The sequence below is a fragment of the Panthera onca genome, chromosome A3 (genome assembly GCF_046562875.1).
Source record: "Panthera onca isolate mPanOnc1 chromosome A3, mPanOnc1 haplotype 2, whole genome shotgun sequence".
Lineage (NCBI taxonomy): Eukaryota > Metazoa > Chordata > Mammalia > Carnivora > Felidae > Panthera > Panthera onca.
Window position 1 is genome coordinate 97,630,474 of NC_138341.1, and position 24,879 is coordinate 97,655,352.

Here is a 24,879-nt window from a genome sequence, read left to right on the forward strand (position 1 = left end):
GAAGATATTCAATCATGAGCGAATAAGTCACGCTAGTTTGAACCCCAAAACAATATGAGGCAGAGGGTTGTCTATTTCTTTTATTTAAGTTCTACCTTGTTCTGAAGATTAAGCTGAAGGTAAGGATAAGCTAGCATCCATCTATCTATCTTGCCATACCTTTTATTCAAGCTTCCTAGTAGCCCATGCAAAAAGGGACAACCCGTGCCAGTCTGAGTGCTCACAAGATAAAAAGAAGTCAGTTGTTCAGAGAGGCATATTTGCAGTTATTCCAAAGACTAGAGAGACATCTGTTTCCTGGGTCCTGACAGGAAAATCTATAGGTGAAAAGTTGACAAGTCAATACTACCTCCAAGTCAGTGCAACCATGAGTATCATTGCCCTGGGATCAGTTGGGAAAACCCAAGCTCACAGTGTCATTTGTCCCCCTTCAGAAAGGAAAGGGTGGCATTTCCAAAGAGGGAGGAATAAACACGCTGGGCTAAAGTTTGCCTAGAAGGACAGGCCAGTAAAAAGAAGATGTTTCTCTAGATACCATGAGGAGATGCTGGGACACATGGAGCCACGATAACGGATGTGTGAGAAATCACTTCCAGAATTCTTAAGTGGGGAGACTGATCCATCAGGTTTTAAAGGACTTACACGAAGAAGAAAAAAACTGCTCATTTTCAATGAGCCAGGGTGAAAGCCAGGGGCTTCATTAAGATCATGTATACACCACAGGACTTCTCCTTCCTCTGTTTGTCTGTAGGATCCTCAGAAAGGCCTATTAGCTTGAGGTACAAAGTGTCAGAGGAGTTTAAAGGCATCTATTGGGGGAAAGTTACAATATTCAGAGTGAACTCAAGGCCCTTCCCGGGCCCAAGAAGAAAGAGAGTCATAGACAAGGTTGAGGACAAAGTGACACCATTGGGGTAGGGAGGGACACCTTCTGGCGGGAGGGGGGTGCGGAGGAGTGAAGCATCACAAACAGAACAGGATTGGGGCCTCCCTCACTTCCTTTCTGCTCTGCTCTTCTCCCTTTCTGCCCATATAGCTCTCCTAGGATAGGAGAGGCTGAAGCCTTCTTCTGCTTGGGAGGAGCGGGCATACTTGCTGGTTCCCCAAGACCAAGGGGGAGCTCAGGAGGGCTCAAGGAAGGAGGCAGGTAAGGTCTGTGTCCCTTCCATAAAGGGATCTCTTGGCTCACAGGAGAGGTGAGGTGGGTGGCCAGTCAAAATGGAGCTCAGCAGAACTACTGAATCACCAACCAAATTCAGGGCTTGGGGGTCTGAGGAAAGGCTGATATGTGAGTGAAATACCCAGAGAGAGGAAGAGATCCAAAAAGGCTCATTATGCTCTACCGATTAGATTTTAAAGGGATCTGGAAAATTCACCATGTTACCTAGCTGCCCAGGAAGGAAGGACTGCTCAGAAAAGTGCAATAAGTAATCTAACTCTGGGATGCTTAATCTTTTTTTTTCCCCCTCAATTATGGACATATTTTAAAATAGAATGAAAACCATTGCTCTTGCCTTGAGAAAACACGTGTGTGCCCAATTTTGGAGGGCTTATGGACCTACTATTTTTTAATTACTGTAATAAACGGATGGGCTCTTGGCTCAGATGGTGTGATGCCTCAGTTCTTTTCTTTTTTTTTTTTAAGAGAGGGGGACAGAGAGAGCACCAGAGCGCTCGCGAGTGGGGAAGAAGGGCAGAGGCAGACAGAGAATCCTAAGCAGGTTCCACGCTCAAGGCAGAGTCCGCCCCTGGACTCTCCCACAACCCTGGAATCATGACCTGAGCCGAAATCAAGAGTCAAGGCTCAAGTGACTGAGCCCCCCAGGTGCCCCGATGCACTAGTTCTTAATATTAGTTCTCCTTATAAGTGGTGTGCTGCGGCAACTTTTTGATCATCAGAGTTTGTCATTATTTGTAAGGCAAAACAATAAACAAGAAAGACAACCTATGGAAAATATGCTGGAAAGGAAGCACAGTTCTTGTTTCCGACTTGCACACCGTATGGCTCTACCTTGATAACAAAGCATTACCTGCCCTGAAAGACAACGGATCTCTAGAGCCTCAACAGGTGCGCTGACTCTTTGAGGGTAGGAGGGGAGATCCCCTTCTTCCCATGAAGTCACACAGTGGTGACGCATGACGTCACTCTGTACCTGACGTCCCATAGCGGCTGTGCACTTCACCGCCTCACCGAGGGCCCGGGGCTGCACTCACCACGCCGGCCTCAGGGTTCCTCTTCCTCCCGTTGCTGAAGGTGGAGGCCAAGGTGGAGGAGCAGCTCTCGTCGTACAGGGCGGTTCTGCCGTCGTTGATGGCCGAGTTGATGGAGATGGTCCACATGCTGGAGGCGTAGCCATCACAATTACAGTCGTCGTAGCTGCCGCCGTCCCCGGAGGCCCACACGTAGATGCTGCCTTTGCCGCCTCGACCCTGGGGAGGGGGGCACAGGGAGGGAGGCCACCAGATCCCACGCGCCCCGCGGGGGAGGAGGTGGTGCGGGCTGACGGAGAGGAGGGGGCGGGGCCCCGTCCCGGGGAGGAGGGGGCGGGGCCCCGTCCCGGGGAGGAGGGGGCGGGGCCCCGGCCCGGGGAGGAGGGGGCGGGGCCCCGGCCCGGGGAGGAGCTGGCCAGCCTGGGCGAGCCAGGTTTCCTCGGCATCTGTGAGCGGCTCTGTGTGCCTGGAAAACCACTCTGCTGCCCACAGGGCGCTGTGAGAATGCTCCTTCTTGTGTCCGAAGGATCCAATACAAAAAGTTACCTGACTTTAGTGTTTGAGCTTGGGGGTAACACGGTAAGAAAAGCTGGAAGAATCGCCTTAAAATTTACAAGAAAATTGCTTTTAAAAAGCTAGAAAGGTAGTACATCCTCATGGTAAGAAATCAAAGTATATGAAAAGAAAAAGGAAAGAAAAACCCTCCTACAGGTCATCATTATCACCCAATTCTTGTTCCTCCTTTCAGACTTTTTTTTTTTCAGCAAAAATGTAAATGTACATTTATATTTATCCTTAGCTCTATAAGATGTAAAAGATATTTATATATCTCTGATTTTCTAGTTATATATTTTATATATACATTTACATATATACGTAGATATTTTAAGTTTAAAATACACATTTTACTCCAACATATATAAATCTTGCATATCAAATATGTGTGTGTGTGCGTGCATGTGTGCAAGCTTGTGTGTGTGTGTGTGTGTGTGTGTGTGTGTATTTACCTGGTTGGATCATACTAGAATTCTTTTAAACACAATATTATATGACATTTTACCTGTGTAAGGGAACACCAAATATAGGAAGAAAGTTTTATGTGAACAAAAATAACTTTAAACACATAATAATATGCACAATGGTTATTACTATGTGCTAATTAGTTATAAACAGCAAGCTTAGCTATAAATCCCTACAGTTCATGTTGCTCTTCTGTTCAACCACATTCTTATTTGCCTGTCCTTTTCTTTTCCTGTTCTTTGCCTTCTAGGAGTAGTCTCTCTCCCTCCACAACCCAGGAGTGCCCATCCCCTCTGGCTTCCTATGTTCTGACTCTGGGGGCAGTAGGGCTGGGGGTACTCTGTTTCCCTGCAGGCTAGGTGGGCAGGGCAGATCAGCCATGCAGTGTGGGAGGTAAGGGCAGGTGTACAGCCTCCGCCCCTACTCCCCACCCCCTTCCTTCATGGCTTGGCCCAGGGCAACTCAGTAACTCCCCAGGACCAGAAGATATGGATGTTATGACAGAGAAAGTCTGTCCCTGCGTGGCCATCAGGGGTCTATGGTCCTGACTCAGGGGCTTAAGGGCAGAGATGCCAGAAGGCAGAGAGACAACCGGATTACCTCCAAGGTCTCTCTGCCTCCTGGCAATGAGAAAAAACATTTTGATTGCTTCTAACAGGACTTGGAGTTAATTAGCCTCTGATTGACTGAGTCGATACATCAACAAAGATTTATTCAGCCACCAGCTGAGAACGGTCACAGTGTCTTGGAAAATCAATACTGGAAAACTCCACCGAAGTCAGTAACTGCTCTCAGAAACCAGGACAGACGGGCAAATGTATCATCCCTACAGCTGGTGCAGGGGATCACACGCTCAGACAGACTCAGATTTGGGCTCAATGTCAAGAAATGGCACCCAATGAAATTGAGACAGGTGTGGATCAGGGTAAACAGGTGAAGCCCACCAAACGTGGAACTTTCCTCTGAATCAGTCCACAGATGGGCTGCTGGTGAGACAAAGCAACCTTTGCTAAAAGGTAATCGGTGCTAGAAGCATTGTCACTGTGTTGTAGGGTTTTGGGAGACGATTGTGACTCTAATTTTTCAGGCTTCTCTGTATTCATGCCTCCTCTGCAATATGACTTTGCAGTCTTGCCCACCAAAAGGAGAGGTGTACTTCCCACCCCTTGAATCTGGCTGGCTTCCTGTCTTTGCTTTGTCCAACAGAAAGTGGTGGAAAGTCAGGCTGTGTCAGTTCCAAGCATAGGTCTCAAGAATCCCTCAATTCTGTTGCACCATGGAACAAACCTGAGTTGGTCTGCTGGTTGATGACAGATTTAGCCCAGATTACCATCCCAGCTGACAGCCCACAAGTGGCAGACATAGGAGGGAGGCTACTCCAGACCAGCCGGTCTGTAGTTCACCTTCTAGCTGACCACAGATGCATGAGTGAGGCCAGCTGGCATGAGCCGAGGCTGGCCCAGATCAGCAGAACAACCCAGCTGACCTGCAGACCCATGAGCAGGACTTGAATGGTGGTTGTTTTAAACTACTGAGTTTGGGGGGCAGTGTGTTATGTGGCCTGGCCCACTGATGCACAGAGCACAACTGTCAGCCTGTTTCTGAGGAGTAAGCAGCAAACATTAGTTTTGTATTGGACTGTAAGACTTGCCCACAAGACTTGCCACTGTGATTCCTAGCAATAGTAAGCCTTGTTTTTCTAAGATGTGGTGTGTGTGTGTGTGTGTGTGTGTGTGTATGTGTGTGTGTTTATATGACATAATAATAGTTACATCTAATGATTGGGTATCAGGACCAAATAGTCCCCAAGTAGTCTGGGGACAGATACATGGGAAAAGGGCACCTATAAGAGAGCTGGTTATGGAATGGGTCTGTTGCTGGCACACCTTACTTTCCTGTTAATTGATGCCCCAAGATCTAGTTCTGCCCCCAGCTGCTCCTTAACGGGAGCTGGGCAGAAACAGACCGAACAACTGTGACCCATATTCCAACAATAAGTTGGGGAATACAATGAAAGAAACTAAGATGATAATGAGAAGAAGCACTACTACGGCACTTACTGTATGCCAGGGACTGCCCTAAGGACTTTACATATTAACCTATTGAATTCGATGTGAAGCACCATTTATACTAACCACAGGAAGGGTAAAATACTTAGAAAGAAACCCAAGAAACTAAGAAAAAAAAAAGAGCTAAGTACTAAATAAGACTTTGAAGGCTTTGAAGACTATGGAGGGACACATGAAGATTTGACCCAATGGAAAGACACATCAACACATGATGATCTTGGACAGAAAGAAAGCATTGCAGAGATGTCGATTTTCCCCAAGTTAACTTATAAATTTAACATGCCAATCAATACACTGTATCAATCAAGGTTCAGTCAGGCAAATAATGCTGTATGTAGTTCAACAGAAGGAATTTTATCCTGAGACTCCGTGGTAAAGGAGAACCAAAGACCAGATGGGGTTGGGAGGCTCACCTAGAGACTTGGATGAGATGGGTCAGCAGTCTGCACTGCCGGAGGGAGCTGGGCCTGGAGGGTCGGCTGTCTGCTGGGGCTCTCCCACCCTTCGTCAGTAGCACATGCTCATATAGTAGACCGGCCATCAGACTCGCCCCAACCCTTTACATTGGAATTCCCTTCTCCACCTCCACTTCCCCTCCTACAGGACTTTTTCTTTTCTTTTAAGAAGGCAAGTGCATCACAATGACTCTAAACCCATATCTTTCTATAATAACACTGAATGTAAATGGATTAAATGCGCCAACTAAAAGACATAGGGTATCAGAATGGATAAAAAAACAAGACCCATCTATTTGCTGCCTACAAGAGACTCATTTTAGATCTGAGGACACCTTTAGATTGAGAGTGAGGGGATGGAGAACTATTTATCATGCTCCTGGAAGCCAAAAGAAAGCTGGAGTAGCCATACTTATATCAGACAAACTAGACTTTAAATTAAAGGCTGTAACAAGAGATGAAGAAGGGCATTATATAATAATCACAGGGTCTATCCACCAGGAAGAGCTAACTATTATAAATGTCTATGCGCCAAATACCCGAGCCCCCAGATATATAAAACAATTACTCATAAACATAAGCAACCTCATTGATAAGAATGTGGTCATTGCAGGGGACTTTAACACCCCACTTACAGAAATGGATAGATCATCTAGACACACAGTCAATAAAGAAACAAGGGCCCTGAATGATACATTGGATCAGATGGACTTGACAGATATATTTAGAACTCTGCATCCCAAAGCAACAGAATATACTTTCTTCTCGAGTGCACATGGAACATTCTCCAAGATAGATCATATACTGGGTCACAAAACAGCCCTGCATAAGTTTACAAGAATTGAAATTATACCATGCATACTTTCAGACCACAATGCTATGAAGCTTGAAATCAACCACAGGAAAAAGTCTGGAAAACCTCCAAAAGCGTGGAGGTTAAAGAACACCCTACTAACGAATGAGTGGGTCAACCAGGCAATTAGAGAAGAAATTAAAATATATATGGAAACAAACGAAAATGAAAATACAACAATCCAAACGCTTTGGGATGCAGCGAAGGCAGTCCTGAGAGGAAAATACATTGCAATCCAGGCCTATCTCAAGAAACAAGAAAAATCCCAAATACAAAATCTAACAGCACACCTAAAGGAAATAGAAGCAAAACAGCAAAGGCAGCCTAAACCCAGCAGAAGAAGAGAAATAATAAAGATCAGAGCAGAAATAAACAATATAGAATCTAAAAAAACTGTAGAGCAGATCAACGAAACCAAGAGTTGGTTTTTTGAAAAAATAAACAAAATTGACAAACCTCTAGCCAGGCTTCTCAAAAAGAAAAGGGAGATGACCCAAATAGATAAAATCATGAATGAAAATGGAATGATTACAACCAATCCCTCAGAGATACAAACAATTATCAGGGAATACTATGAAAAATTATATGCCAGCAAATTGGACAACCTGGAAGAAATGGACAAATTTCTAAACACCCACACTCTTCCAAAACTCAATCAGGAGGAAATAGAAAGCTTGAACAGACCCATAACCAGCGAAGAAATTGAATCGGTTATCAAAAATCTCCCAACAAATAAGAGTCCAGGACCAGATGGCTTCCCAGGGGAGTTCTACCAGACATTTAAAGCAGAGATAATACCTATCCTTCTCAAGCTATTCCAAGAAATAGAAAGGGAAGGAAAACTTCCAGACTCATTCTATGAAGCCAGTATTACTTTGATTCCTAAACCAGACAGAGACCCAGTAAAAAAAGAGAACTACAGGCCAATATCCCTGATGAATATGGATGCAAAAATTCTTAATAAGATACTAGCAAATCGAATTCAACAGCATATCAAAAGAATTATTCACCATGATCAAGTGGGATTCATTCCTGGGATGCAGGGCTGGTTCAACATTCGCAAATCGATCAACGTGATACATCACATTAACAAAAAAAAAGAGAAGAACCATATGATCCTGTCAATCGATGCAGAAAAGGCCTTTGACAAAATCCAGCACCCTTTCTTAATAAAAACCCTTGAGAAAGTCGGGATAGAAGGAACATACTTAAAGATCATAAAGGCCATTTATGAAAAGCCCACAGCTAACATCATCCTCAACGGGGAAAAACTGAGAGCTTTTTCCCTGAGATCAGGAACACGACAGGGATGCCCACTGTCACCGCTGTTGTTTAATATAGTGCTGGAAGTTCTAGCATCAGCAATCAGACAACAAAAGGAAATCAAAGGCATCAAAATTGGCAAAGATGAAGTCAAGCTTTCACTTTTTGCAGATGACATGATATTATACATGGAAAATCCGATAGACTCCACCAAAAGTCTGCTAGAACTGATACATGAATTCAGCAAAGTTGCAGGATACAAAATCAATGTGCAGAAATCAGTTGCATTCTTATACACTAACAATGAAGCAACAGAAAGACAAATGAAGAAACTGATCCCATTCACAATTGCACCAAGAAGCATAAAATACCTAGGAATAAATCTAACCAAAGATGTAAAAGATCTGTATGCTGAAAACTATAGAAAGCTTATGCAGGTAATTGAAGAAGATATAAAGAAATGGAAAGACATTCCCTGCTCATGGATTGGAAGAATAAATATTGTCAAAATGTCAATACTACCCAAAGCTATCTACACATTCAATGCAATCCCAATCAAAATTGCACCAGCATTCTTCTCGAAACTAGAACAAGCAATCCTAAAATTCATATGGAACCACAAAAGGCCCTGAATAGCCAAAGTAATTTTGAAGAAGAAGACCAAAGCAGGAGGCATCACAATCCCAGACTTTAGCCTCTACTACAAAGCTGTCATCATCAAGACAGCATGGTATTGGCATAAAAACAGACACATAGACCAATGGAATAGAATAGAAACCCCAGAACTAGACCCACAAACGTATGGCCAACTCATCTTTGACAAAGCAGGAAAGAACATCCAATGGAAAAAAGACAGTCTCTTTAACAAATGGTGCTGGGAGAACTGGACAGCAACATGCAGAAGGTTGAAACTAGACCACTTTCTCACACCATTCACAAAAATAAACTCAAAATGGATAAAGGACCTGAATGTGAGACAGGAAACCATCAAAACCTTAGAGGAGAAAGCAGGAAAAGACCTCTCTGACCTCAGCCGTAGCAATCTCTTACTCGGCACATCCCCAAAGGCAAGGGAATTAAAAGCAAAAGTGAATTACTGGGACCTTATGAAGATAAAAAGCTTCTGCACAGCAAAGGAAACAACCAACAAAACTAAAAGGCAACCAACGGAATGGGAAAAGATATTTGCAAATGGCACATCGGACAAAGGGCTAGTATCCAAAATCTATAAAGAGCTCATCAAACTCCACACCCGAAAAACAAATAACCCAGTGAAGAAATGGGCAGAAAACATGAATAGACACTTCTCTAAAGAAGACATCCGGATGGCCAACAGGCACATGAAAAGATGTTCAACGTCGCTCCTTATCAGGGAAATACAAATCAAAACCACACTCAGATACCACCTCACGCCAGTCAGAGTGGCCAAAATGAAGAAATCAGGAGACTATAGATGCTGGAGAGGATGTGGAGAAACAGGAACCCTCTTGCACTGTTGGTGGGAATGCAAATTGGTGCAGCCGCTCTGGAAAGCAGTGTGGAGGTTCCTCAGAAAATTAAAAATAGACCTACCCTATGACCCAGCAATAGCACTGCTAGGAATTTATCCAAGGGATACAGGAGTACTGATGCATAGGGGCACCTGTACCCCAATGTTTATAGCGGCACTCTCAACAATAGCCAAATTATGGAAAGAGCCTAAATGTCCATCAACTGATGAATGGATAAAGAAATTGTGGTTTATATACACAATGGAATACTACGTGGCAATGAGAAAAAATGAAATATGGCCTTTTGTAGCAACATGGATGGAACTGGAGAGTGTGATGCTAAGTGAAATAAGCCATACAGAGAAAGACAGATACCATATGGTTTCACTCTTATGTGGATCCTGAGAAACATAACAGAAACCCATGGGGGAGGGGAAGGAAAAAAAAGAAAAAAAAAAAAAAAAGAGGTTAGAGTGGGAGAGAGCCAAAGCATAAGAGACTGTTAAAAACTGAGAACAAACTGAGGGTTAATAGGGGGTGGGAGGGAGGGCAGGGTGGGAGGGAGGGCAGGGTGGGTGATGGGTATTGAGGAGGGCACCTTTTGGGATGAGCACTGGGTGTTGTATGGAAACCAATTTGACAGTAAATTTCACATATTAAAAAATAAAAAATAAAAAAAAAATAAGAAGGCAAGTGCATTTATAAATTTTTTTTAATGTTTTTTGTTTATTCTTGAGAGAGACAGAGCATGAGTAAGGGAGGGGCAGAGTGAGAGCGGGACACAGAATCTGAAGCAAGCTCCAGGCTCTGAGCTGTCAGCACAGAGCCCGACGCGGGGCTTGAGCTCACAAGCTGTGCGATCATGACCTGAGCCAAAGTCAGACGCTCAACCAACTAAGCCACTCAGGCACCCCTGAACACATCATCATCAAATAGTGAAAATTTTACTTCTTCCTTTCCAATTTGCATGCTTTTTGTTTTTTTGTCTTACCTAACTGCTGTAGCTAGGACTTCCACTACTATATTGGGTAGGAGTGAGCAGAGTAGGCAACCTGGTCTTGTTCCTGATCTCAGAGGAAATCCTTTCAAATTTTCTCCATTGAGTATAATGTTAGCTGTGGGTTTATCGTATCTGGCCTTTATTATGTTGAGCTAGTTCCTTCCACATCTAATCTATCAAGGATTTATATCATGAAAGGATGCTGTATTTTGTTAAATGCTTTTTCAGTATCTATTGAGATGATCATGTGGCTTTTATCTTTCATTTTATTGATATGCTTGAGTTACATTTATTGATTTGCATATGTCAAACCATCCTTGTGTCCCAAGGATAAATCCCATTTGGTCGTGGTGTATAATCCTTTCAACATATTCTTGAATTCAATTTGCTAGTATTTTGTTGTGAATTTTTGCATTTATATTCATCAGGGATATTGGTCTATAGTTTTCTTTCCTTGTGGTATCCTTACCTGGTTTTGCTACCAAAGTAGTGCTGGCTTCATAGAATGAGTTTGGAGGTGTTCCCTCTTCTCAATATTCTGGAAGACTTTAAGGAGGGCTGATGCTAATTCTTCCTTAGATGTTTGGTAGAATTCACCAGCAAAGCCATCTGGACCTAGAGATTTCTGATTTCTGTGTTATTTTTTAATTGACTCAATCCCTTGATTTGTTATTGATCTGTTCAGATTTTCTATTCCTTCCTGATTCAGTCTGGGTATATTGTTGCTAAAGTGTATCCATTTGTTCCAGGCAATGTAATTTGTTAGTATATAATTATTCATAGTGGTTTCTTAAAATTCTCTGTATTTCTGTAGTATCAGTTGCCATGTCTTGTTTTCCTTCTAATTTTGAGTCTTTTTTTTCCTTAGTCTAGCCAAAGAATTAGTCTTGCTGTCAAACGTGTTTATCTTTTCAAGGAACAGGTTTTTAGTTTTGCTGATCCTTTCTTCTGTTCTTCTGGTCTTTATTTCGTTTATTTTTGCTCTGATTTTTATTATTTTCTTTCTTCTGCAATCTTTGGACTTGACTAGTTCCTCTTTTTCTAGTTCCTTGAGGTGTAAAATTAGGTTGTTTGAGATTTTTCTTATTTCTTAATATATATGTTTATTGCTATAAACTTTCCTCTTAGAACTGCTTTTGCTGCATCTTACAAAATTGGGTATATTGTATTTTCATTTTAATACGTTTCAAGATAATTTGTTTCTATTTTTAATTTTTTGAAAGTGTTTATTTATTATTTTATTATTTTTGACAGAGACAGAATGAGAGTGGGTTAGGGGCAGAGAGAGAGGGAGACACAGAATCGGAAGCAGGCTCCAGGCTCTGAGCTGTTGGCACAGAGCCTGACAGGGGGCTCGAACTCATGAGCTGTGAGATCACGACCTGAGCCAAAGTTGGACGCTCAACCAACTGAGCCACCCAGGCGCCCCAGTTTGATTCCATTTTGATTTCTTCTTTGACCCATTGGTTGTTTAGAAGTGTGCTGTTTAGTTTCCGCATATTTGAAGATCTACTCACCTTCCTCTTGTTGAAACTTCTAATTTCCTGCCTTTTGTGGTCAGAGAAGATAGCTGAAATTGATTTCAATCTTTTTCAATTTGCTAAGATTGGTTTTGTGGCCTATCATATGATCTATCTTGGAGAATGTTCACAGGAACTTGAGAAGAATGTATGCTGTTGGTGGATGGAACATCCTGTATGTGTCTGATAGGTCCATTTATTTTATAGTGTGTTTCAATTCCAGTGTTTCCTTGTTGATTTTCTGTCTGCACAATCTCTCCTTTGCCGACGGTGGGATAGTAAAGTCCCCTCCTGTTATTGTTTTGTATATTTCTCCCTTAAGATTTGTTAGTATTTGCTTAATATATTTCAGTGCTCAGATGTTGGGAGTGTATATGTTTATAGTTGTTATGTCTTCTTGACGTACAGAGGCTCCCCAATTTATGATGGTCTGACTTAGAATTTTTTTACTTTGTGATGGTACAAAAATCATACTCAATTCAGTAGAAACAATGCGCTGAATTTTGAGTTTTTAATCTCTTCCTGATCTAGTGACATGCCGTACTCTGTCATGATGGTGGGAGGCAGCAGGAAGCTTCAGTCTACTCACCCACGTGATCATGAGGGCAAGCAATTGGTATACTTGCAAACATTCTGTACCACATAATCATTTTGTTCTTCACTTTCAGTACAGCGTTCAATAAATTACCTGAGGTATTCAAGTCTGTATTATAAAATAGGCTTTGTATTAGATGGTCTTGCCCAACTGTAGGCTAAACTAAGTGTTGCTAGCACATTTAAGGTAGGCTAAGCTATCATGTTTGGTAGGTTAGGTGCATGAAATGCATTTTCAACTTATATTTTCAACTTTTGATCGGTTTATCAGGATGTAACTCTAGTGGAAGAAGATCGGTGTTGACCCTTTTATCATTATATAATGACCTGCTTGGTCTCTTGTTGCCAATTTTGAGCTTGAAGTCCATTTTGTCTGATGTGAGTATGGCTACACCTGCTTTCTTTTGGCTACTATTTCTTGGAGTATCATCCTCTGTCCCTTCACTTTGAGTCTATGTGTTTGGAGCTGGGAAGGGTCTCCTGAAGGCAGTGTGCAGTCAGGTCCTTGTTTCAATTCATTCAGACACTTTGTTCCTTTTGATTGGTAAGTTCAATCCATTTACATTTAAGGTGATTATTGATATATGAGGACTTACTATTGCCATTTTATCTTTTGTGTTCTGATTGTTTTGTATCTCCATTGTCTCATCTTTTTCTTTTTCTTTCTTTCTTTTGTTTGATTTTTAGGTTGGTGGTTTTTTATGACATTTTGCTCAGTCCTCCCCTGCTTTTTATTGTATTTTATTTTTTTAAACTTTTTCTCAAATGTTTATTTATTTTTGAGAGAGAGAGAGAGAGAGAGAGAGGGAGGGAGGGAGGGGGAGAGAGAGAGGAAAACACAGAATCTGAAGCTAGCACCAGGCTCTGAGCTGTCAGCATCTGACATCTGACGTGGGGCTCGGACTCACAAACTGGGAGATCATGACCTAAGCCGAAGTTGGAGGCTTAACTGACTGAGCCACCCATGTGCCCCCTCCCCCGCTTTTTAGATGTTTTGTTTTTGCTCTAGATTTTTGTTTTGTGGTTCCTGTGAGATTTGTATAAAATGTCTTATAAATAAAATAATCCTTTTTCTGTTGATAGCAACTTATCTTCATTTGCCTCTACAGGTTCTGGCATTTTCCTCCTCCCTTTTTATACTTTTGTTATCACAAATTGTCTCTTTTTATGCTGGGAGTTCATTTCCAAATTGTAGTAGCTATATTTATTTTTAATGCCTTTTTCTTTAAAGCTTTATGTTACATTTAACATCCTATTATAAGAGAGGGTTATAATTTTATGATTCTATCTATCACCTTTGTAAAAATCTGGGGTATTTTTGTCTTTTCATTTTAGGCAGAAGAGTTCCCTTCAACATTTTTTTTTTTAATGTGTTTTTTTTTTTTTTTTTTTTTTTTTGAGACAGAGAGAGACAGAGCATAAGCAGGGGAGGGGCAGAGAGAGGGAGACACAGAATCCGAAGTAGGCTCCAGGCTCTGAGCTGTCAGCACAGAGCCCGACACGGGGCTTGAACTCACGAACCGTGAGATCATGACCCGAGCTGAAGTCGGACGCTTAACCGACTGAGCCACCCAGGCGCCCCTCAACATTTTTTGTAAGGCAGGTCTGGTGGTGGTGAACTCCATCAGCTTTTGTTTGTTTTTCTCCTTCATATCTGAAGGGTCACTTTGCTGAATAAAGTATTCTTGGCTGGAAATCTGAATTAGGACATTCACTCTCTCCTGGCCTGTAGTTTCTGTTGAAGAAATCTACTGATAATCGAATGGGATTTTCTTTGTAGGTTATGTTCTCTTCTCCCCCCCCCCCCCCCCCCCCAGCTGCCTTTAAGAATCCTTCTTTATGGTCAATTTTTGACAGCTTCGTTATAATATGTCTTAAAGAGGATCTTTCAGCATTGAGATACTAAGGTGACTAATTAGCTTTGTGGACTTGTATGTCTAGTTCTCTCCTTAGGTTTGGGAAGTTCTCAGCTATTACTTCTTTAAATAACCCTCTGTCCCCTTCTCCTTCTGGTATATCCGTAATTCTTTTGTTGGTCCCCCTAAGGGAGTCTGATAGCTCTTGTATGGTTTCTTCACTTCTTAAAAATCTTAGTTCTCTCTCTGCTATTACCTGAATTATTCTAGATTCCTATCTTCTGGCTCGCCTGTTTTTTCTCTTTCTTCCCTCCCATCTGCTCTGTTTCCAATACTTTGTAATGTGTTCTTCATTTCCTCTGTTGAGTTCTTTAGTTTCAGAATTTGAGTCTTTTTGGCAAAGCACTCCTCCTGTTCATTAATTTCATTCCTCAGTTCATTAAATTGACTTTCTGAGTTTTCTTCTAGCTTGCTGAATTTCTTCATAACCAGCTATTTTGAATTCTCTATCAGTTAGATCCTAATTTTCTGTGACTTGGAGACTGGTTGCTGGAGAACTGTCTGCCATTTGCTTTTGGTGATACCATCTTACTGTGATTTTTCATGGTGTTTGATGAGATGAGCCTCTGCTGACACATTTGAAGTAATGGATGCCTTTCTTATTTTGGTAGAGTTCTATTGACTTTGATTTTAACTGTTCAACCGGTTGGGAATGAAAGACCTTTCTTTTATTTTCCAGCAGGTGACGATATAGTGTAATTTTTTCCCCTCTTACCTAAACTGCTTTACGGCTGTATTTGGGAGCACACACTTTCCACCCACCACCTGCTCTTCTGGCGGGGTCACTGAGGCTGTCATAGTTACCCGTGCACTAGCGTCTCACCAGTGCTGAGGTTGCCAGGGTTGCTGGCATGCGGCTGGGTCTGCTAGGGTCATGGGTACTGCTGCTGCCCAGGGTTGTTGGGGATACCACGGTCTCGGAGGCCTCTGCCACTGCCAGGGTCACCGGGTTTACAGGCACCACTGCTGCTGTTCCCCTGGTTTTCCTGCCTCCATGAGGTCCAGTCTACCCACCTTCAGTGTACAGATGTATGGTTCTCTGTGGAGTCCTGATGTGCTGTCGAGGAACCCCTGTTGGGTGATGGGTGCCCTACTCATTGCAAATTAAAGGAAGAAACAAAAGATTTCTCAGGCTGCCATGTGCTGATGTCACTCCCCCCAAATTTCTTAACAGTTCATGCAGATTTTGTTATTTTGCTCATAATATAAAAATGTCACAAATCGCTTACCATCTGCTAAGGTCAAGTTCTAGCCAGAGACTGGTGCTATGGCTCTGTGTGCCCCCACCCAGGACATCATTCTTTCATTCTAGGAGGTGGAAATCCACTTTGTCGGTCCCTCCTGCTCACCAATCAGTAGCGACCTGGACGAATGACCAGACCAGGCCCTGGCCCACTGGTATTACCTGCTTGCAGATACTAGGGAGGCAAGCCTGTTGCAGGTTGCCTCTTCCTAAACACTCAGTTAGACTAGTTTTTATTTTCCAGTCACTTTGACATCTTAATACAACATTGACGTACTTAAAAAAAAGTTATCACGTTTTTTATTGCAAAATCATACTCATTGTAGAATAACTGAAATTTAGACTCTGAACAGGAAAATAAAAATCCTTTCTAATTTTCCACAAATAGAAAAGATCCCTGGTGATATTTTGTGGATTCCTGCCAAGTTGATATATAAATGCTAAGTATAAGAACAGGTTTAGGGTTAAATTAGGATCATAAAAGAGATCCACTTTTGTGGCCAGAATGCTTCAAATGTATATTCACTATTATATCAGTAACATTTCCTAATGTAATTAAATATTCCTCTACACTGTAATTTTTATTAGTCTTATTCAATAGCCATTCCATAATTTATTTAGTCTTTTATCTAGACATACCTGGAAGGCTGTTTCTAAGTTTTAAAGTTCTGCGATGAACATCATTTTATATGTCTTTGTATTTCTGTTTATTTCCTCAGGCAGAATTTCTAAAAGGGGGAATTTAGGGTAAAAAGGAATGAATGTTGGAAGATTCTTGATGTATATTGCCATATGATTGCTATTTATAATGCATATGAACAATTTATTTGTTTCACCATCAGTGTGTAAGAATTCCACAATCAGCCCCCATGGTTCAAGATTGAGAATCCTACATTTAAAAAATCTAGTTTTGCCAATTAGGTGGGCAAAAATGGTACCTTGTTGTTTTGAGTTATAAATTTTTCCATGACCATTGAGTTTATCTTCTTGCATTCTCATTGCTCATTTGTACTGCTGCTTTATGAATAAGGTTAGCAAAGCACCAAGCCATAAAGATAATATCCTTTGCCTATTTTTTCTTTCGTATTCTTTTTGATTTGTTAGAGCTTTTCCTATATTAAGGACCTTAGCCAAATTTCTGTCATTTATGTTACATATATATTTGCCCAATCTTTTCTTTTATATGTTGCATTTTGACTTACAGAAAATTTCCCCCCTATATTGCATAAACCTATTAATTTTTGCAAATACTTATTTTAACTACCGCCTAGAACAATGTATCGATTTGCAAACACTGCTTTTCTGTACTCACAGTTCACTGAACAATTTTACTCAAACTATTCACAAACATCTTTGACATTGTGTTTGTCCTCACTAGATCACTGTTGAGTTGCCTTTCGAGTCACCTAGAAGTTGTTCTGGGTGCATTGTGGTAGTCATTGGTGCTATCTGATAAATGTTTCTAGCTGTCCACAGTTTGGGTCCATGATGACATCCCTTTGTGGTTGGGTGGGGTCCTGTAAGCCATTTTAATTAATGAGTTTTGAGTGGCAGTGACTGATACATAGTGTCATTTCTAGGCTGAACCATTGACTGGTCAGGGCCAAATGCCGTGGGACACCCTCTTTCCCTCGGCACAGTGACGAGCAATGTTCCAGATGCAAGCTCTGTTCTCTGAGAGACTGTGATAAGCAGAGCTCACTATTGACCATGGTGATGCGTAGCTGAATGAGGAATAAACCTTTGTGGTCTGAAGCTTCTGAGCTTTTGGGGCTATTTGTTACCACAGCATAATGTAGCCTCTCCTTACTGACCCAGTTCATCATGTCCCTTTAATTTGGGTTATATCAGATGCACCATTAAAAAAAAAAAATCTCTGTGTAATGCAGTCCCTGGAATTTTTATCCCAAGCCACAAGTGGCCATCTGTATAATATTAGAGCAGCTGCTGTTTTCATTTTTCCTAAATTGTGTATTCTTACTTTTGACAGCTTATCCACCTACTGAATTGCTTTTTATTTGGGGGGATGAATAAAAACCTTTTAATCTGAAAAATATTAAGCACAACAAAAGTAGAGTGAATAGTATAATGAATCCCCACGGATCCATTGCTGAGCTTTAACAATGACCAGGCTTGCAGAAATTTTGAAAGGTTTTATGTAGTAATATTTCTTACTTAGTTTTGGTAAATATTTTCCTTTTGCTTTTATGCTTAGAAAGTCCCTCTCTGCCACAATATCAGTGATTGGATTATATTTCCATGCAGCTGTTTTGTGTGTTCATTATTTGTCACTTCTAGTCTTTTCTGTACTCCGTGTTGAAGGTGGTGGTGAATTCACAAAGGGCTTTAAATGGGGACGGTGGATCCTCCTGTAAGGAGCTACGCTTACGCTTACTTTCAGAAGGCTGCTGGCTTCAACTGTAGGAGAAAGGGGCTGGTCTCAGTTTGTGTTCCTTCATAAAAAGACCCTGAGACCAGGGCCAGGGAGCAGGTAGTTAATCTGGGGGGAGGTGGTCTCAAGAAGCCTAAGTTAGTGGCAGGGGGACAGGAAACAGGGAAGGGAGAAACATCCAACCGAGTGTGAGCTGATGAACAGGTTGTCCCTGTGGGAGCTGGGGTCAACTTCTCTGGAGAGCCCCTGTGACCCTGCCACCAGGACAGTGCAGCTGGGTGGTGGCCCCTGGGGTGTTAACTCCTCCCAGTCTGGGCTGTGTGCACACTGGGGAGCACACTCCACTGGAGCCTGGCAGGTCCTCACCCAGAGGAGTAGAGAGGCCGGCTGGCTGGTGAGCAGGAAGCCTCGGCTGGCTGGAGCTGTGTGCCACAGCCAAGTCACCAGGATCACGGCGTCTGCCTCATGTCCCCATCGGGTTCCACGGGAGTTCAAGAGTGTGCTGGTGGTGTCATGATCTCTGGAAAGGCCAACAGTGGATGGTATGGTTGCCCTTGGCTTCTGATTAAATCCTTCCCTCAAGGCCATGTTTAATGGCGCCTATTGTTGCCTCTAATTATGACCTATTTTGCCATGTATCCACTTTGGAAGGAAGACCCTTATGCAATCGTGTCTCATTTCTAGCAGGATCCAAACACACCATGATTAACCTTTCTGATGTCAAGGGGGTTGGTGAAGGGTTTACATTCATGTCAATCCCTTAAGCTGGTTGGTGTTTTCACTGGGTTCAAATAAGTCACCACCGCCAATAAGGCCACAGGATGAGTGACCAAGGGTCTTGGTTCTCCTGGGACTGGGAGCTCCTTGGAAGTGGGACTTTCAGTGTTAAAAATGGGAAACCAAGATGGTTGACCATCCCACCTATGGCTGGCCAGCACTTAATAAGTTTCACCTAAAACCTGCCAGCCTTTTCTTCCATTTCTCTTGATCACAAATAACGGGGACTGTAAGTGCAACAATCATTTCAGAGAATGGATTGCAGACTCCACACTTTGGCAGCTCCTGCTCAACTGTGAACCTTTGCTTGGTTCCAAAGCATAAATCAGGGCTCATGGAGTGTTCCTGAGAGCTCCTTGGCAGGAGGCATCCATTGCCTGCCAGAGGCCCCAACATTTGCTGCCACTGTGTCAGCCCCACTGCTCTGATTAAGTTTCAGCAGGCTGCACCAGGGCTCTGCCTTGCCAACACCCAATTCATCAGCGTCTCCCTAGGCAGCCCTCTGCCCCCCTTGCCTGGAGGGTTCCTTTAGAGCCACACTCTTGCAAGTGATCTCTCTTTACTGCATTCCAGTCCGAAGATCTGGGATCTGTGCTTGGGTCCTTCAAAATCCCATAGGGATTGATTCCTAAACAATCAGTGCTCTGTCTCATCTGTGCCTCAGAAGGCTTTCTGTAGCCTCGTCTTTAAATATTCCTGTAGCCTTGTCTATTTCTGTAGCCTTGTCTTTAAATATTCCCTCCGGTAGCAATCCTGAACCGTGATTACTAAGAGGTTGGGGTGTAGCCATCAAAGCCAGCCACAGACTTACCAGGGTTACCCTGGGTAGCTGTACTTCCTCAAGATGTGGAAAGAAGTTCATGAATCAACTGTCACTTTCCAGGCCCTCTGTGTCGTCGGAATTGCCTTCTGGTTGTCAGGACAGCGTCAGACTCCGTGGTCCCCAACGTCTGGGCTCTGTTACTCCACCAGTCTCTGCAAAGGCTGTGTCTTTCTGACCAGCAAACACATCACCTTACTGGTCCTTTATTACCCAGACAGCGATGACTCCAAGCCTAAGATTAGGTTTTGTCAAACTGCACCCTCGAGATGGCAGCAGATGGCAGTGGGTGTCGGCCCACGTCCCTTAGACCTTCCGTGCACTGTGATTTCCAAATGCCAGCACAGCATCGGCATCTCTTTGTAGAAGGGCTTTCTCCCAAGAGGCCGACAGCTGGTGGGCACACCTGCCCCAGGGGGGCCGCAAGTACTGTGGCATTTATGTGGATCAGGATTTTCACCTCTGATAGCTTCAGGGTCCATGTGGTTTTCCAGCTTCCTGGTGGGACTGAGCTCAGGGTGTTCACAGTGGTGGCTGGCTCGATAACACACACTTTCCTGGTCCCTTTCTTCCCTGTCACACCTCCCCATTCACTACTGGGGTTCCCTTTGCCTCCCAAAGCAACTACTTGAACAATCCTTTTTTCAGCATCTGCTTTTGGGGGGGCTCCCAAACTAAGAAAAAAGTCAATTATTGGATTATTTCATAATTCAGGGGTCTAGGACTGTCACCTACTTCCCACAGAAGATGTGAAAAATGCTTTTACTATGTGGTCAACATGTAGACTAGAAAGGGGAATAAAAAGTTGCCTCCTCTTTTTTCTTGTCTGCTCCTTGCTGCCTCAGGTATTCATCGAGCAAATTTAGGAGATACAAACTCAAATCCCTAAGGAGTCAGGTCGGTGATGTTTATGTGGAGAACAAATGTCAGACAATTGGGAGTGGGGAGGTCTGTGGCGAAGAACACATCCCCAGAAAGGTCTCTCGACTCTTTTTCCTCTTCTTCTATCATTACTATGTTGGTCAAACAAAACCTACCTGCAGGATGCTAACATTCAAAGACAAGCATAAGACCTACCTTTGTCCACTAGGTAATTATCTGACTCCTTTGTTTAGGTGGAGACCATCTTTCAGAGGTGGACTTTCCTTTAGAGTAGACCAGACAACTGAAATAACTGAGAGGAGATCTTTGCTCATGTATCATATACCATCATGCACGAGATTCTACAGTTCTGTCCCCCCAAATTGTCACCCTGAAACAAGGAAAGAACCACTCCCACAGCTCGGGGTTTTGAAAGTCGAATGAGAAATCATGTATTTTTCATTATACTTCACTTTCTAAAATATTTACGTGCTGTCATCTGAAGATAAGTCATAACAATTTTTCTCTTAAGTTTTGGAGCAGTTGGCATGCTTTCCAGAACAATCACACTTGAAAGGGCCTTTTTAGTTGTGACAGGGGAGGCTACAGATGGAGGAGAGAGAAATACTCAGACTTAAGATGCGGGGAACAGTTCAGAAGTTGTGGAAAATGACAGGAGCCACTGGGGAATGTGCTGCATTGAATGCCTTGTGCATTTGTAAATTGCGACCGAGGGCGGATGCACCTACATGTCTCTCTGTCGGCCTTGTATGTCAAAAAAATGCTTCTCAGTGGAAATCCATGTCTGCTGGACATCTGCCAAGTGTCCCCCAGGGGACTTGTTGTCACCCGGTCCTGGGCTCGGATGTGTGACCATTTCTCTCCAGCCACACAGTGAACAGTGCGATATGCAAACAAGCTGCCTGTGCGTCTAAGTTTCATCCTAACAACTCCTAAGGGTTGAGGCACTGAAATGGCACTGAAATGGGGCAGCACCATTGACTCCTACCCCCTCACCCGTCGATCCTGTCGCTAAGCCCCCTCTATAAACTGAACTGTGCTTTTCAAGCATCAGGGGCCCTTGTGGTTGTCTCAGATGGGCTGAATGCCAATGGCATCATGAGAATTTTTGCAAGCTTCTCTTCTGAGGAACGATATTAGAGAATGAAGGAAAGATGACTCTCAAGGTGCCAGATGAGAATGAGTTGTAATGGGATCAACGGTCAGCCATCTTGGCTTTCAAAAAGGGAGTCAGGTGACATCAAGAGTAACTAAAAGAGTGACCATACTGTTTCTGCACTGCTCGAGTCTGGCAAAATCTCTTTTTTTGACTTTCCCTTCTAAGACTGAAAGGTGTATGGTTTTCTAGGGCTGCTGTAGGAAAATACCACAAACTGAGTGGTGTAAACCACAGAAATATATTGTCTAGACATTCTGGAGGGTCAAAGTCAAGGTGTTGAGAAGGCTGGTTCCTTCTGAAAGCTGGGAGTGAGAATCTGTCCCATGCCTCTCCCCTAGCTACTGACAAGTTTGGGTGTTCCTTGACTTGTAGAGGCATCACCCTGATCTCTGCCTTCATGTTCTCTTGGCACTCTTCCTGTGCATCTGTGTCCAAAAATATAAAAAAAATCACGTTTTTTATAACATGATTTTTTAAAAATGCTTATTTATTTTTGAGAGACAGACAGAACGTGAGCAGGGGAGGAGCAGAAAGAAAGGAAGACACAAGACACACAATCTGAAGCAGGCTCCAGGCTCTGAACTGTCAGCACACAGCTTGACGCAGGGCTCGAACCCACGAACTGTGAGATCATGACCTGAGCCGAAGTCAGATGCTTAACTGACTGAGCCACCCAGGCGCCCCTAAATTACCTTTTTAACACAGACACCAGTCATATCAGATTAGGGGCCCACTCTGCTCCAGAATGAACTCGTCTTAACTAATTACATCTTTCATGGCCCTATTTCCAAATAAGGTCCCTTCGGAGATATGGGGGGGTTAGGATTTCAATATGTGAGTTTTGACTGAGGGCGGGGAAAATCCAGCCCACAACAGAGAAGAAACATGGTGTTATATTTCTATCGAGACTTCTGGAAGATTTCAACGGTTTAGAAGAAACTTCTCCATCAGTGGTCTGAAAAGCCAGTGTGGGGGTAGACAGCTGCCACTTGACATTACCGGAATGGAAAAGAAGGGGCTCTGTTAGCAACCTTCTGACTGATCTCTGACCCTTCAAGTTCTAAACCTTTCCAACAGAACCACATTTGCTAGTTTTGGAGCCCAGCAGAGAGAGAAGTGTCTGCCCTAATTTGGGGTCAATATTCCCCCTCAGGCATTGGAGGGGAGCAAACGGCAGTTGGAATAGAGCCTGACAGGTTGTGACAAACAAGAATGCTAATGGCGTCATGTCCACGTAGAAGGAGCACATGAACATAAGCCCCAAGCAAGAGGAAAAGTGGATTCAGAGAAGGACACACAGAGCCAGTGAGAGACAGGAACTATAAGCATGGCCAAGACCCATGACCGTGGGGTCCCAGTGGGAATCTCCACACACTCTCGTGGCTGGAGCCCTGCAGCCACGCTGGGTCCAGAACGTCTGTCTGGTCCTAGCCTGTACGAGGTTCTGCCTGAATCCCCTCTCAGTGCCCTTGTCTCTCCTCGTGCATCCCTATAAGAAACCCCTGAAGTTGAGCCACTGGGCCCCTGCTCCTGCAGCTCAGAGACAAACCAGAGCATCTGGCTTGGTAATCAATCCCTTCAACATACCACCTGCATAGGGTTGTGCAGTGTTCCAGAAAACGAGTCACCTCTGCTGCCTTTTCCTAGTCACTGGGGATGTTTTTTTAAGTTTTATTTATTTTGAGAGAGGCAGAGACAGCATGAGTGGGGGTGGGGTGGAGAGAGAGAGAGAGGGGTGGGGGAGAGGGAGAGAGAGAATCCCAAGCAGGCTCCATGCTGCCAGCTGCGGAGACTGATGTGGGGCTCAAACCCATGAACCATGAGATCATGACCTGAGCTGAAACCCAGAGTCGGAAGCTTAACTGACTGAGCCACCCAGGCACTCCAGCACTGGGGATTTTTTAAAACCACATTATCCTGTGGTCTTAGTATCTTAGGGTTACCGGATTCATTTTCTAGAAGTCAGTTAGAGCAGCACCTCTCAAACTTGAGTGTGACCTTGTTAAAATGCAAATACTCTTTAAAAAAATTAAAAAAAATTTTTTTTAACATTTATTCATTTTTGAAAGGCAGAGAGAGACAGAGCACAAGTGGGGGAGGGGCAGAGAGGGAGACACAGAAACAGAAGCAGGCTCCAGGCTCCGAGCTACCAGCACAGAGCCCGACGCGGGGCTCGAACTCACAGACTGTGAGATCATGACCTGAGCCGAAGTTGGCTGCTTAACCGACTGAGCCACCCAGGCACCCCTAAAAATTTTTTTTTAATGTTTATTTTTTTTTGAGAAAGAGACAGAGACAGAGCATGAGCGGGGGGAGGGGCAGAGAGAGAAGGAGACACAGAATCTGAAGCAGGCTCCGGGCTCTGAGCTGTCAGCCCAGAGCCTGATGCAGGGCTTGACCTCATGAGATGAGTAAGGTGAGATGAATGACCTGAGCTGAAGTCGGACGCTTAACGGACGAAGCCACCCAGGTGCCTCTAAAATGCAAATTCTGATGTATCAGGTGGGTGGGTGGGGCAGAGCCTCTGCATTTCTCACAAACTTGCAGGTGGGCCAGTGGTCACACTTCGAGCACCACTGATGTGGATTATCACATCATTGATAATCAGTAAATAATCAGTAAAGAAGATGGGGCGCCTGGGTGGCGCAGTCGGTTAAGCGTCCGACTTCAGCCAGGTCACGATCTCACGGTCCATGAGTTCGAGCCCCGCGTCAGGCTCTGGGCTGATGGCTCGGAGCCTGGAGCCTGTTTCCGATTCTGTGTCTCCCTCTCTCTCTGCCCCTCCCCCGTTCATGCTATGTCTCTCTCTGTCCCAAAAATAAATAAAAAACGTTGAAAAAAAATTAAAAAAAAAAAAAATCAGTAAAGAAGAAAACGAGGCACAAAGAAGCTAAGGACTAATCCGAAGTCCTGTGGCCAGAAAGGGATAGGATTGAGATGAGAATTCTGGCCTCCCAGCTCTGAAGCTCAGCTCTCTAACTTGCACATCCCAGTCCTTAAAAAAGTCCCTGCAGCAGAAGCACACCTCTTGTCATGCAAGCTGGCTGTCTAGTGAAAATGAACACGGGGACAGACCAGCAGAAGAGCCCAGGGTTCTGATGATCCAGTGCCCCAGGTGTTTCCCTGGGTGTGGAGCCTGTGACAACCGTGATTGGGAGAGAAATCAGGGATGGAAAGACACAGGGGCCTGGCTGTGTTCCAATAAAACTTTATTT

At 43.6% G+C, this 24,879-nt stretch overlaps 1 protein-coding gene across 1 annotated transcript in view; it reads right to left on the minus strand.

The window, feature by feature from the left end:
• The window catches only part of PCSK2 (proprotein convertase subtilisin/kexin type 2), a 281,924-nt gene that overhangs the window by 23,942 nt on the left and 233,103 nt on the right, over positions 1-24,879 (minus strand). The window contains exon 9 of the mRNA XM_078444292.2: positions 2,215-2,430. Within this exon, the coding sequence (XP_078300418.1) occupies positions 2,215-2,430 (216 nt within the window). The remainder of the gene's footprint in view (positions 1-2,214; positions 2,431-24,879) is intronic.